The sequence below is a fragment of the Dunckerocampus dactyliophorus genome, chromosome 7 (assembly GCF_027744805.1).
Source record: "Dunckerocampus dactyliophorus isolate RoL2022-P2 chromosome 7, RoL_Ddac_1.1, whole genome shotgun sequence".
In the NCBI taxonomy this organism is placed as follows: Eukaryota; Metazoa; Chordata; class Actinopteri; order Syngnathiformes; family Syngnathidae; genus Dunckerocampus; species Dunckerocampus dactyliophorus.
In genome coordinates, this window is record NC_072825.1 from 30,857,077 (window position 1) to 30,870,339 (window position 13,263).

Below are 13,263 nucleotides of genomic sequence, written 5' to 3' on the forward strand. Positions count from 1 at the left end.
CTGTTTTTTTAGTTGGGAACTGATATTTTCCTGAAAATTACCTATTTTCTACTGCTGATTAGTAAATAACGGAAAAAGGTAGAAGCACACTTTTTTTGTGATGAAAGACAGGAGTCTAATCTTTTTTGGTAGGTTCCATGTTTATGTAACCATAGAACACAATATTCTGTGTGCCTTGAAAGATCCGTCAAAATGGTCTAAAATGGCCGCTACTGAAGGGGTTGTCTTTTGAAAAATGGCTGGGATTGAATGGGGTAAGGATGCTAAAACCAGTGTAGGTCAATATATGCTAAGCTATCTGAACAAAACAACCACATCTTAACTTGACAAAGTAAATTAGTGTAATATCTAAGTATCTCAATAATAATCAATTCATTTTATGTTGACAATATATAAAAATGGCCCCCATGCTGCACTTTGGACACCCTTGGTTTCTTTTTATGAAAGTGCAACAGTGCAGACAGTGACATACAACAGTATGACGAGTGTGAATGACTATTTTATTTGTTGTAAGTAAAGTAAAGTTCCTTATTGGCTGAGGTGCAGAATTAATAGTTTCAGCTTGTCGTCCTGTTCCCCATCTCGACTGAACAATGGCGGCACACTGCTTTCATCTTACCCGGGAAGGCCAAGTGTTCCCAAACAGGAGGCTTTAACGACGGGATGGGGTTTTCAAGCTCTGCCTTCTCCTTGGCACTATCTCTGGCCATGCCTCCCGAGTAGACACGAGGCACACTTCCCGTCCCTCATTCAACATGTAGCGTGTGAGAAATGGGTACGTCTATGTAGTTTGGTACAGCAAAGCCTGGTTAGGAATACATGTACAGCGTACCTTCACACCCCTACTGCACACTAATGTCTACTATTCAGAGCAGCGTAATGGTGTTGGATGCTATTCCTCATTTTCTGCCGGTGACCAGGTGAGAGAGCTCCTGTCGCAGAAACTGTCGTCGTGGCAGCAGTCATGCACGCAGCCAACCAAGCTTCCAGAGCGTGCGCTCAATCTGCTGCGTCACACGGCACCACAAAGCTCTGGAGCGGCCGGGATCGCCGAGGTCCTCCGTCACACCAAGCTGGCCTCCTCTCAGCCGGAACAGGTAAGATGGCGTTCCTTAACGTAATAGACGCCGTATACACTGGCACAAATAACACAAATAACAAGATGCACCCATTTATTTTTATTTTTTGGATCTTTACTCACCGGAAGACAGATTTGCCCATGTACAATTTCAACAAAGTTGAACAAATTGGTTGACAAAATGATCACACTTACAGCTCCCGCGTCTGTAGCTGACTCAGTAGTTTGGTTGGCAGACTTCATTTTAAGAGGTGTAGTGAAGCCTGCTCCTTTTATTTATTTGGGGAGAGCCCATAGAGATAAGGTGAGAAGCACTGTCACCTGGGAGAAACTCCTGTGCATTGAGAGGAGCCAGTTGAGGTGGCTCAGGCATTTCGTCAGGATGCCTCCCGGACGCCTCCCTGGGGAGGTGTTCAGGGCCTCGGGGAAGACCGAGGACACGTTGGCCTGAGAACGCCTCGGGATCCACTGGGAGGAGCTTGAAACCAGGGAGAGTGAAGTATGGGCTGTTGCCACCACGACCCAACCTTGGTTAACGGGAAGAAAATGGATGGATTTTTTTCTCCATGAAATGGTGGGTGTATACACAGTGTGTGCTGAACTAGGAGTGGCTCAGAGGTATCGTTTTTTCTCATTTGTGGTGCTCAGAAACAGGTTCTAAGGACACATATTAGACTTAGACAGACTTTATTGATCTACAAGGGAAATTACTTGGTTACAAGCTCAGCTGCAGAAGAAAAAGACAAACACTTTTAAATAAAAGAGCTGCCCAACGACCATGAGTTCACGCAGCAGCCGCGCACGGGCTTCACGGTGCAGATCAGCTTCGTGAAGGGCTGGGGACAGTGCTACACACGACAGTTCATCAGCAGCTGCCCCTGCTGGTTGGAGGTCATCTTCAACACACGATAGTGGCGGCCGAGTCCCCCCCTCTTCATCCTCGGACACTTACCTCCCCTTCCTCCTTTTTTGTTCCAGACGCTCGAACACAGAAAGTTATTGCAAAAGTTCCCACAAGAGACTTTCTTTAATAAGAATTAATAAAAAAGAAATAAGAGGCAAGAAATGTATTTTATGTTATATATATATATATAAATATATATAAATATATTATTAATTGTAAATACGAAGACGTTTTATATGCATCATTATTTATGTATTGTGCAATGTGTTGATGAGAAAAAGAAAAATAAGATGCACTTTGCTTAATATAAATGCAAAACAAAGAAATGCCAAAATAATAAAAAAAAATATATATAAATAAAAGAGCTGCTGCTCTGTTGTCTGATGGAGTGGGTGGGTGGGGTTTGTCCATGATGGAGAGCTGTTTGTCCAGTGTCCTCCTGTCTCTCACTGTTACAAACTCCTCCGACTGAGTGCCGATAACGTGTTCGGCTTTCCGGATCAGTTTGTCCATCTTACTGTTAGAGCGCCATTAGAAGGTCACTTTTGCATTACAGGATTTTATTGACATTTATAGGTGACAAACAGTTATGCCTTGAATTAAATTCAAATGAAAATTGTCTTCCAGAGGCTGTCAGTGCAAGAAGTTCCTCCTCTGTTAAATGGAGACCGCTCACAGCAGCAGCAGCGCTCACTCCCTTCCTCCTCCTCCCAGAGTGACCCCAGTCCCCAGAGCTCCTCCCAGACCTTCCGCCCCGTGTCCGGCACCGGAGCAGGGGCCACAGGAGGCTCCCCGAGAGGAGCGTCTCCTCAGCACAGCAGCTCCCCTCTCAACGTATTAACCGGGGCGCCCCTCGTCGACAGCAGCACCAGCGGCAGTGCCAGTCCCGCTGCCTCCACACCCACCGCTACCATCGGCTCCTCCCAGCCCGCCGCCCTCCTCATGGCCGCCAACACCAGCAACCTATCACCGAGCCTCATCCCCTCCACCGTCATGTCTCTCAGTCAGGTGTCACCATCCAGCAGCTCCTCGCAGGGCGTAACTCTCGCCATCCCGCACAGCGCCCCGCACAGCGCACCGCACAGCCCGCCGCTCCCCCACAGCGCCCCTCTGTCCAGGGCTATGACCCCTGTGCAGCTGCTGCACCAACAGGTGGGCCCTGGGGGGAACAACACTTTACCTTCCTCTCATCCGTGGCTGATGAAGACTGCTGAGATGTGCGCCACGTCTACACTTCCTCTACCAAGGAGGCCTGGCAGTGAAATGAGGCTTGGTGGCTTCCAAGGTAAGATGGAGCACGAAGGTTCTGTACCTTTCTGCATATTCAACCCATCACTTTCTCCCCAAGGCTCCAGGATGCTGCCTCTATCCGGGCCAATGCGGGTGGAGGCCATGTTTGCTCACTCACCGGGAGCATCAGAAGGCGGCGGAGGAGGAGGAGGAGGAGGCGGGGCTTCCCTGCTGCACTTCTCACCCGGGGACGGCATCACCTTGCTGATCTCTGAGCCGAGAGACGGGTGGCACTACGGGCAAAATGATCGGACCGGGCGGTATGTTGATAAAGCCTTGGTGACCTTTAACGCCGTTAGATTACAACTGGAATGTCTGCGTAGACGTCAACAGAACCAAAACACGTCAAGGCCACTCATTCCCGAACCTTGACTGCATTTTTATCTCGCTTCAGAAGGCAACACATACTGAAGGAATGGCGCCAGGGACACACAAAGGCATAACATTTGATAACCATTTAAATATCAGCCATCATTCCATCCGTCACCCTTCATGTCTTACTCACTTTCATTCAGGGATTATTTATTAATAATGACAAGAAAAAAATAACAACAACATTTAAACATATGAAAATTTCATTGTAAATCATTTTAAAAAATTAGAAATTAAATGTAAAAAAAAATGTAGGAATAAAATAAATACAAATAGTTAAATAATACTAAAACTACTATTACTATTTAATTTTATTATTTTTGTAATAATTATTATTATTGTTGTTGTTAATAAAAATATCAGGGATATCGTAGAAATCTGGGGTGTTCATAGTGGGGGGTGTCCAACTTGTAGCCCTCGCTGGAAAAAGTTTGGACGCCCCTGTGATAACTCACGTTGTGTATTTGTGCCTTTCACAGGAAAGGCTGGTTCCCTTTCTCCTACACTCAGCCACAACATAGCCGGACGGATCACCTGGAGAGGTGGGTCGGCCACGCACACGCAGTCCAAAAAGATATGCGGTATAAATAACACATACCCTCACTGGCCACAACATTAGGTACAGCAGCTGCAACTAGAATACATCACATGACATGTTAGAGTCCATACCGACATTGATGCTTTTCACTTGAAACTCTTCAAGCTCATTAAATACCTTTAGGATTTTCATGTGACAACTTGCACTCATGAGTCAGTGAAACTCGAGTCTTCATCGAGCACCTGTGAGTCGGTGAAACTCGGGTCTTTGTCAAGCACCCGTGAGTCAGGGAAAATTGACTATTTGTGAGTCAGTGAAAATCGCATCCTCATCAACCTGTGCAGTGGACCTTGAGTCTTTGTCGAGCATCCATCAGCCCTTGAGAATCTAGTCTTCGTCAACTGGTGAGGCAGTGAAACTCGGGTCTTCGTCGAGTACCCCGAGTCAGTAAAACTCAAGTTTTTGTCAATCCCTGAGTCAGTGAAACATCAAGCACCTGTGAGTCAGTAAAACTTGTGAGTCAGTGGAACTCGAGTCTTCATCGAGCACCCATAAGTCAGTAAAACTCAAGTTTTTGTGAACCTGTGAGTCAGGGAAACTCGAGTCTCTGTCAAGTAACCGTGAGTCAGTAAAACTCGAGTTCTTGTGAACCTGTGAGTCAGTGTGAAAGTGCAATCTTCGTCCAGCACCCATGAGTCAGTGAAAGTTGAATCTTTGTCAACCTGTGAGTCAGTGCAACTCTTCATTGAACTGATTAGAATATGCAGGTGTACCTAATGCAGCGTCTGGTGAGTGTGTATAGCAAGGCCTGCTATCGTAATGATTCCCTGCCCCCTTCCCTTGCAGCTCCCTCTTCTTGTCGAAAGCCAACAGCACCAGCATGAGCCAACTGGACCAGCTGGTGTCTCCAGCCCTCACTCCCGAGTCGGAGGAGGAGCGCTCCTTTCCTCCCCAGAGAATCAGCACCTTCCGGCCTCGCCCTTACAGCATGGCCGACACCAACAAGGTCAGATGCCCCCCCTCCCCAACAATAACAAGATAAAAAGCAGAATCATAAGCATGGTGTTTATGACAGATCACAGCAGAGTTGGCCTCTCCACCACCATCTCCAACCAGGTAACAAACACCACCACCCTTTCAGGATCTCTTCAGCTCCTGACACGTGTTGTTGCAGGCCCAACCCCTTTGCCCACGTCCGGCTCAGGAAAACCGTCACCAACGACCGCTCGGCACCCATCATCGAGTGAGCGCAGCGCTCTTCTAGGAGCAGCTCATTGGTTGTCGTGGTACGGTGGAAGCCGCTTATGTTGGAAACGAGCACAGCAGCTGTGTTAGTCAAGAGTGTCAAGCGTCACATGACAAGACAAGAATGGTAATAAAAATATGCAGACAAAGTCGCTTATGTCGACATAAACGGGTTCCACTGTGCTGTCCCGTCTGTCTTCCATTTAGTGCGTTAGTTTGCAGTTGGTGTATTTGTAAAAGGTGAGAGGCAATGTATGCGGAACTCATCTGGGACGAAGAGACGAATTACCGTATTGACCCAAATACAAGACCACCTGAATATCATTTTGGACTTTTTTTAGAGGAATATTTATGTTTAAATCATTAATCGATTGAACAGACGTTCATGAAAACTCATTTTTTAGGTCAGGGGTGTCCAATTTTTTTCCACTGAGGGCCAAGGTACCGTACACAAAAATTGAAGTATGTGGTATGAAGTATATACTCTATTCGATATTCTTCCGCTTTGTTTTTGTTTATTTTTTTACAGGTATCCCTCGCCACTTTGTGCTTTGGCTTCACTAAATAAATCATGCTGTTTCGTGGTTGAATACAGCCTATTATTAGTCAAAAGATATGCATATTGAAGCAAGTTGTCATATTTTCTTTGTGAAATTAAGCATTATCAAGCACAAAAATGGCAAAATGAGCTAAAATACTGTACAAATATAAGGCGAGAAGGAGGCGGCTGGAGCGCTGCTGGTGTGCTCATGGAAGAGAAAGTTAGCATGCTGACACCTAGCATAACAGTGTGTTCAAGTGTTCGTATAAGTGTCTACCCATGAAAACGGCTAAAAATTCTACTATGCTAATATTAGCATGTCAGCATGCTAACACCTACCATGATAGTGGTAAGTTTTTATATATGTGTGCACCCATGACAATAAAAACTGCTAACGTTAGAATGCTAGCAATGCTAATATGCTAATATTAGCATGCTAACACCTAGCATGATACCACAAGGCTAAATGTCCCGAACAAGTGGCAATTTTTTTGTGGCGTTATATGCACAAATGGCGAAAATGGTCCTATCTGGCAATGTAAAGAAATATCCTTTAAAAAATTCCTGGATCCAGACGGTCATTTGGATCACCCCCAAAATGTAATCAGTTCCTCCATCACCCATTTCCGACAATTCCTGAAAATTTCATCCAAGTCCATTCACAACTTTTCAAGTTATTTTAAGCACAAACAAACAAACAAACAGATAAACTCTGGCCAGAACATGGTGGTGGTCAAAAGGGGAAATTGACTTATCACGGTTGGGTGTGGAACCAAAGAGCCACAATGAACGAGGGATTACTGCATTGAAGCATATTGAAGCTTTGTGTGATAGGAGCGAATAGAAAAACTTTGGGCACCCCTGTCTTAAGTGTTGGACAGTTGTTGAATGTCTCTTGGATCGGCATTGTCTTCAAATTAGCATCATAACCCCTCCATTATTTGCTAACACGGTGGCTGGTGTGTGTTGCGAGTGACTGGAAGAAAAGCTCGGGAGATGTCACCTGTTTGATCTTGTTCACATTGTTTACTAGAGGGTCAATACGGTACTTCCAAATAAGTATATTTGGAAAACTGTTACATGACACCAAGACTAAAATTAGGGTTTAGATTCTTTTTATGATGGTTTTGCTGGATGTGATCAGTCGCTGTATGTAATAATTAACATCCTAAAGTTCATTTTTCTCTCATCCACAAAAGTAGCTCAGTGTATTGAAGGACTGGCTCCTATCTACACCTTTATAGTAAGTACTGTGCCTTGGGAACAGGTTCCTACTAGCTTGGTTTCCATATAGTTTGAAATTGATTTTTTTTTTAGATGTAGTTATTGTGTAAATGACAAATATACAGTATATACATATGAGTGTGCACGTGAAAAGCCAGTAAACAACAAACATGCTGCTGCTTTGACCTCGCATATCAGCAGTGTTGCCTTACCTCGCCTACGCAGCTTTAAAGGGGCCCCATCCTAGTTTTCACACTATCCACTTACGTATATATACATCAGTTCAGGCGACACTTGGTTCACCACATTGGACGGTCACGAACCCACGACCACAAATGAATTGAAAACATCATTTTGCTTTGCGGGAGGAAGGATACTGTGTGCGTCGCTTATTAGTTCACCTTTTCACACGTCACTACTTCTCCCAAGCGGCAGTGCGCCAAATAAAAGGAAAGCCATCACCTTGGAAGTGACGAGAGGAGACACTTTTGGTCTCATCATGAAGGAAAAGGACGATTGAATGCTAATGAATGCCAGAGGGGTCATGGATTCTGTGCGCTGTTACATCAGAGTGTTTCGGCCAAGAGGAGGAGAAGGAGTATTTTATTAACAGAAACTTGCCCCAGTGGGATCCAGTAACATTTTAAAAGCCCCAGAAATGAGCGGGATAGGGTCCCTTTAAAAAAAATGAGACCATGATTTTTGATCCCCCTAAAAAATGGAAGAAATACTATTTTTTCAAATATTTCTTACATTTTTAAATTTTCTTAGCTTGGTCTCATTGAAACGTAATACCTTTTTAAAATATGAAAACTATAATGACTTGTAGCAGCATAAGACTTAAAGGGACAGTTTCAACATGGAGTCGTATGACATCACCATCAGCAGTGTTGCGCATCAACGGTGACTTTTCCGTGAGCAGCGTTCGTTATCCGCGTCAAACGGTTTTGTGGCGCAAATGTACTGTATTACTCTTTTGACAAGCAAAACACAACTAACTGCAACTACTTTCTTCAACACCACAAACGGACCAGTACTATGCTCACGGGTGGGTGGCTGGGGGGGGGGTGTCACTGGCTGCGTCCCAATAGCAGTTTAAGTTGCCCTGTTGACTTCCTCTAGGCACTTGATATGACATCGTTGCCGACGTCATGCGGAGCCCCCTTGCAGAGCCGAGGGAAAATGGATGTGGGAGAAATGGAAGTGATAAATGGAACGCACCTTCCCTTGGTCACTTTCAGCCCAAGCAATCATGGTTCCGCCACTAGCCGTAAGTGTAGCACTGTGCTGCTTCTTACAAATAAGAAGACATACCTGCCTATTATTATTTGTGTTATTTTAATTATTATTTAATAAGCCCATTTGTGTATTACGCAGTCCCGAGGGGCCGTGGAGAAAAAAATGATGGTAAAAATGGTAAAAAAAAAAAAAAAACCCACAAAACCGTTTACATTTAGAGCGTTCTACTTCCGCTACTTCCGTGTTCAGAACGGATGTTTGCGTTGAAACTTCAAATTAAGAGCACGATATTGGTTGAGGGTCTGATATGACTGTTTACTTTTAGGACAAGCAGTGCACGCGAGTGAAAGAATCCCATGTATGGCTAATCAATGTATTTCCTTTCGAGTGCCGGTAATCAAAAGAGATGTTTCCTGCAACACTAGCTAGGACCGGATGTTAGCATTTTATTTTCAGAAGAAGAGCCGGATAACCAGCACAGAATTGAAAACTTGTCCGTATAGTTACAGTATCACTTGTGCAGTAAGAGATGCGCAAGTGCTGAAGATGGAAATGAAATGATGCATTTCCACCCCGTTTTCGCTATGCGGACGTAAGCTATGACCGGAAGTGTGTCCTGAAAGCTTCACTTAGTTTTGCGAAATCTTTTCTTTAGTTTTAGTTTAGCTTCCAAAGTTGGGTTGTTTGCTTCGATTTAGTGTTATTGTTTAAAAATAGTTACTTTTTTCTGTAGTTGTCGTCATGGGTTTTTGTTTGTTTATAAATTGTTTGCCACTGCAAAAGTAGTAAAATAGAATAACTACCGTGCTCATTTTATGCATCTCCTTCTTCCAAAGACGTTCATTACTGCCACCCCATGGATGTAGTTTTTTTGCACCACTGCAATGCATTGTGGGTAACATGCAACTCTGGAGGGGTTGTCAATGTTGCCTCACTCCCTCAGCCCTCCGAGAGTATATCGCACCAAGTTCACTTCAGCTTTTCAGAGAAATGGAACGACACTTGTGATGGCGGCCCGAGGGCAACTCATAAACTATTGCAATGCAGCCACTGCTGATGCTCACGTCATACAACAAAAAATCCCAACTATCCCTTTAACATGTGGCGTGTTGGGGATTTTATCAAAAAGGTGCTTTTTATGGGGAAAAGTATGTTGTGGAGGGTGGGTTTTAGTCTTTGGATCCCTGCTTTTTGGTATCTTTGTGATTCCTTTCGCCATCTGTCCCAAATCTACAAGCTTGGGACGGTTGATCATAAACGTTTACCCAGGAAGACTGAGCAGAATCCTGTTTGGATGAAAATGTCGGAAGATCGAAAGTGCTGGAGAAGGTTGACAAGGAAGTTGAAGAAAGCATTGGTGGTAAACGAGAAATGACTTTTTGGTAGCTCTGTAGCCCCTCAGACGGGATGAGGATGTGGTTGTTAGTCCCCTCATCTTTAAAGAAGGCCTCCAATGCATTCCAGTGACTTAACATGCCTGTTGTGTGACCTTTCTTACAATAACTTGACTTTGGTAGTAGGATTTGATGTTTCCCAAAATGGCTTGTAGGTTTATTGACCACCAATCAGACACAATGGTCTACTTGAGCCATTTTCATTAGTGTGTGCACGATATACTGTATGTGAGCTGCAAGAGAACACAATTGAACGGGCGACGCCAGGCGTGGAAAACACGTTAGATACTCTTCTAGTACCAAAGTCAACGTTTTAACACTACGCACCAACGTCCACGTGGAGCGTGTGAGGCTGCAGAGCTTCCTAACGATGAATATTGACATTTTGTGAAATAAAAAAAAACAATCTACGAAGGAACTGTTCCTCTGGTTGTCTGTGTTTTTGCATTGTGATCCAAAATATCACACAGGGAGCCTTCTTCTGTTCTCATGCGGGCAAACAATGAATTCATTTGAACAATTCTAATCAGATTAAAGGTTGCACAAAGCATAAACCTCTCTTGAAGAGATCAGTTGTGCTGAAAATAAATCCTTTCCACGCCCAATCATTTTTTTTAGGACAGGAAACGTTTTCATTTGAACAGACAATCTTTACTGGGAGACGTTGACAAGTGCAACCGACAGGAGGAGAGAACGTGAAGGTTATAAATCTTTAAACCACTCCAGCTTGTTTCCTTGAGGGTCACACGGGTGTGCGGGAACGTCGGGCATGTTTCCGTCATCCCGCACAGGAACTGCAAAGGACACGGGGAGGAGAAAAAAAACAAAACAAGTCTGTTCAAATATTTTAAGTTTACCAAACAATGTTGAGCTGCGTACATGTAGGCTGCATCTGCATTACTTCAACATTGTCGTTTGTCGACTTAACCGAATCTGTTGTCGTTTTTGCCAGAGACATAGGACACAGGAGCGAACCAGCAACCTTCACCACCTGAGCCAGGAAAATTGCACTTTTTTTTTTTTTAATTACAAATAATTTTGCCCATCATGCACAATTCATATGCGAGATCGGAACACACGTTTCGCTCTTTTCTGTGCGTTCGAGGCAGCTGATAATGCAGGGCTCCAGACCAAAATCGTCTTGCAAATTAAAGTATTCACATTTTCACTGCATTACTGATAAACACTTGTACAACAAATGGCAACTGTCCTGTCTTACCACCCCGTTTCTGTCCCTAGCCTCTGAAATGCCTCGCACGTACGCCGTGAACGTGATAAAAAAGAGCTCCGAACTAACCGCATTGCTTGTATTTTTTTAAGACAAAATGTCACTGTGATTAAAAACAACAACAAAAAAAGTTATGTTTGGAGTCTGAAGACCAGAGACTAGGCGGAAAACTAGCTAGCTAGCGAGGCGGAGTGACCCCCGGGCAAACTAAACAAAGATGACAGAGAAGTCGAACGGCAATTAGATTGGAATGTGAGCAATCACACACACCGGCATCGACAGGCTTAGCAGTCGTCAACTGACGCTACATTTTATTTTTAATTCTCCCTACAATAAAGGGACAAAGTGCATCCGCCGTCAACTCAATACAGGATGCGTGCTTTTATCTGGTCGCACATGCGCGAGTAGATGAAAAATTTACTCGCATTGTCTCAAATGTTAGTCGCAAAATGCGACCATGGACTCGCAGTCTGGAGCGCTGTAATGCATTGCAATGTAATGGGATGGGATTCGCCTAAGAAGCGCGCTTATAAAATGTCTCTAAAAACTCTCCAACAAGGTCTTGTATCCCTGACCTGAGCATGTAGTAACAGGCACATTCATGATAACATGTAATACTTCCAGTTTTGACATATTTTGGTCCTTTGAAGCATTAAGTGTTTCTGTCAGACTACCCCAGGGACTACCCCTGTGCGTACGGCTGTAGATTACCACAACCAGTGTGCCACGTTTCATTCACAAAATGAGACCACAACTAAACTCAATTCAAACTCGCAGGAGATGCAGCGACTCCAGTAGCCTACCGTTGTGAGCGAGGCGCTGTGTCACTACGCAGGAAAAGTAGTTCTTCGGCGTGAGCTCCTACAATAATGACGTCGCTGTAGCTTCGTCAACTTGCGTAAATGGAACATTGTTGGTGTTTTTTGGAGTTTTTAGTAGAGGGCCTACGTGCCTTGTTAGCGTTTTTTCTCTCTTTTGAACGCGCAGAAAAGAGAAACACGTGTGTTCATGTTTCACAAATAGGATTGTGAATGATGGGCAAAATAAAAAAAAAAGTGCAGTTTCCCTTTAAGTTAACAATACCACACATGTCCACGTAAATGGACTGGTTTGCATAGAACTTTTATAATGATAAGGCGGCCAATGATGTAGTATATGTGGACATTGGCTTAAGCGGGCACTTTGTATTAATAAAAACACACTTGTGACTGTAGGCCCATATAAGCGGGTTGTCGACATAAACGGGTTCCAGCGTAGTAGCCATTCAGCTCATAAACAGTGGCTGGTCAACTTGGAACACAGACTTTACCCGGGTAGTTGTATGGCACAGCAGCATTGATCATCCCAGAATACTTCGTGAAAGGGCTTATTATGGGAAGAGCAATACCTGAAAAAGGAAAGGATAGATATTTCTGTCAACAAACACATGATGTAAACACGGAAGAGAAGTGTTACTTACCCATCAGTCCTATACAGCAAGAGGCCAGGATGACGGGCTCCTTATTCCATGCATTTTTCAAAAAGGCTGCAAACCCTACACGTAAATACAAACATTCATGTAAGAGCACGACACCTGCTGTTGTGTTGCGCATCCACGGGAAGCTAACTCGTTTAGCCGATGTTAGCCTTACATCCAAGGTCACGCTCCGTTTTAAACCGACTGCTAGTAGCAATGCTTCAACAATAACTTCAAGTTTAGCTGGTTTGAACACGAATGATTATTACAACGTCCATCAATGTTATCACGACCATCCGAGCGCTTAAATATGTCGAGGAAGAAAAGACATAAACGCACCCGCCATGTTTGTGTGTGACGTTAGAAGTAGTGATGTGTCGGTCGCTAAGGAATCGGATGTAACGGCCGGCTCTTAGAAATCAACGACAGGAGCCGGCTCGTGTTGTTGGTAGCTAATTAGTTTTTTTCTCGTCTTTTTTTCTGTTCAAAGGCGAATATCATTGGTGTTTGGCGGGGTCCCGCTGTCCACACTCAGCCGGGTGGAGGGGGGTTGTGGTGCTCTTTGAGACGATTCGTTAATGAGAAATTTGCATGAAGAGATTTGACATATTTTGACTTAATTTGGGTCTTTGTTATACTATAGTTTTGTAGCTGCTCATTGAGGTTGAAATAAATCCAATTAAATAATAATCATTTGATGGAAGCATGTATTTTTTACATTAGTAATTCATTTGACACAATACACATAATTTGG

The 13,263-nt window shown here is 44.0% G+C and overlaps 2 protein-coding genes across 2 annotated transcripts in view; one reads left to right on the forward strand and one right to left on the reverse strand.

Moving 5' to 3' along the window:
• zgc:158689 (uncharacterized protein LOC791177 homolog) overlaps positions 1-12,732 on the forward strand; it is a 42,928-nt gene extending 30,196 nt beyond the window's left edge. Inside the window, exons 9-15 of the mRNA XM_054782504.1 lie at positions 921-1,097; positions 2,610-3,267; positions 3,331-3,532; positions 4,124-4,186; positions 5,029-5,188; positions 5,258-5,298; positions 5,357-12,732. Of these exons, the coding sequence (XP_054638479.1) occupies positions 921-1,097; positions 2,610-3,267; positions 3,331-3,532; positions 4,124-4,186; positions 5,029-5,188; positions 5,258-5,298; positions 5,357-5,429 (1,374 nt within the window). The 3' untranslated portion in view covers positions 5,430-12,732. The remainder of the gene's footprint in view (positions 1-920; positions 1,098-2,609; positions 3,268-3,330; positions 3,533-4,123; positions 4,187-5,028; positions 5,189-5,257; positions 5,299-5,356) is intronic.
• On the reverse strand, positions 10,446-13,064 carry ndufa3 (NADH:ubiquinone oxidoreductase subunit A3). Its single transcript, XM_054782513.1, has 4 exons — positions 12,849-13,064; positions 12,513-12,587; positions 12,363-12,440; positions 10,446-10,619 (listed from the first exon to the last, which is right to left on the reverse strand). Exons 1-4 carry the CDS (start codon positions 12,853-12,855, stop codon positions 10,528-10,530), a joined length of 252 nt encoding a protein of 83 aa, XP_054638488.1. The 5' UTR covers positions 12,856-13,064; the 3' UTR covers positions 10,446-10,527.
• Between the last annotated feature and the right edge of the window lie 199 nt (positions 13,065-13,263).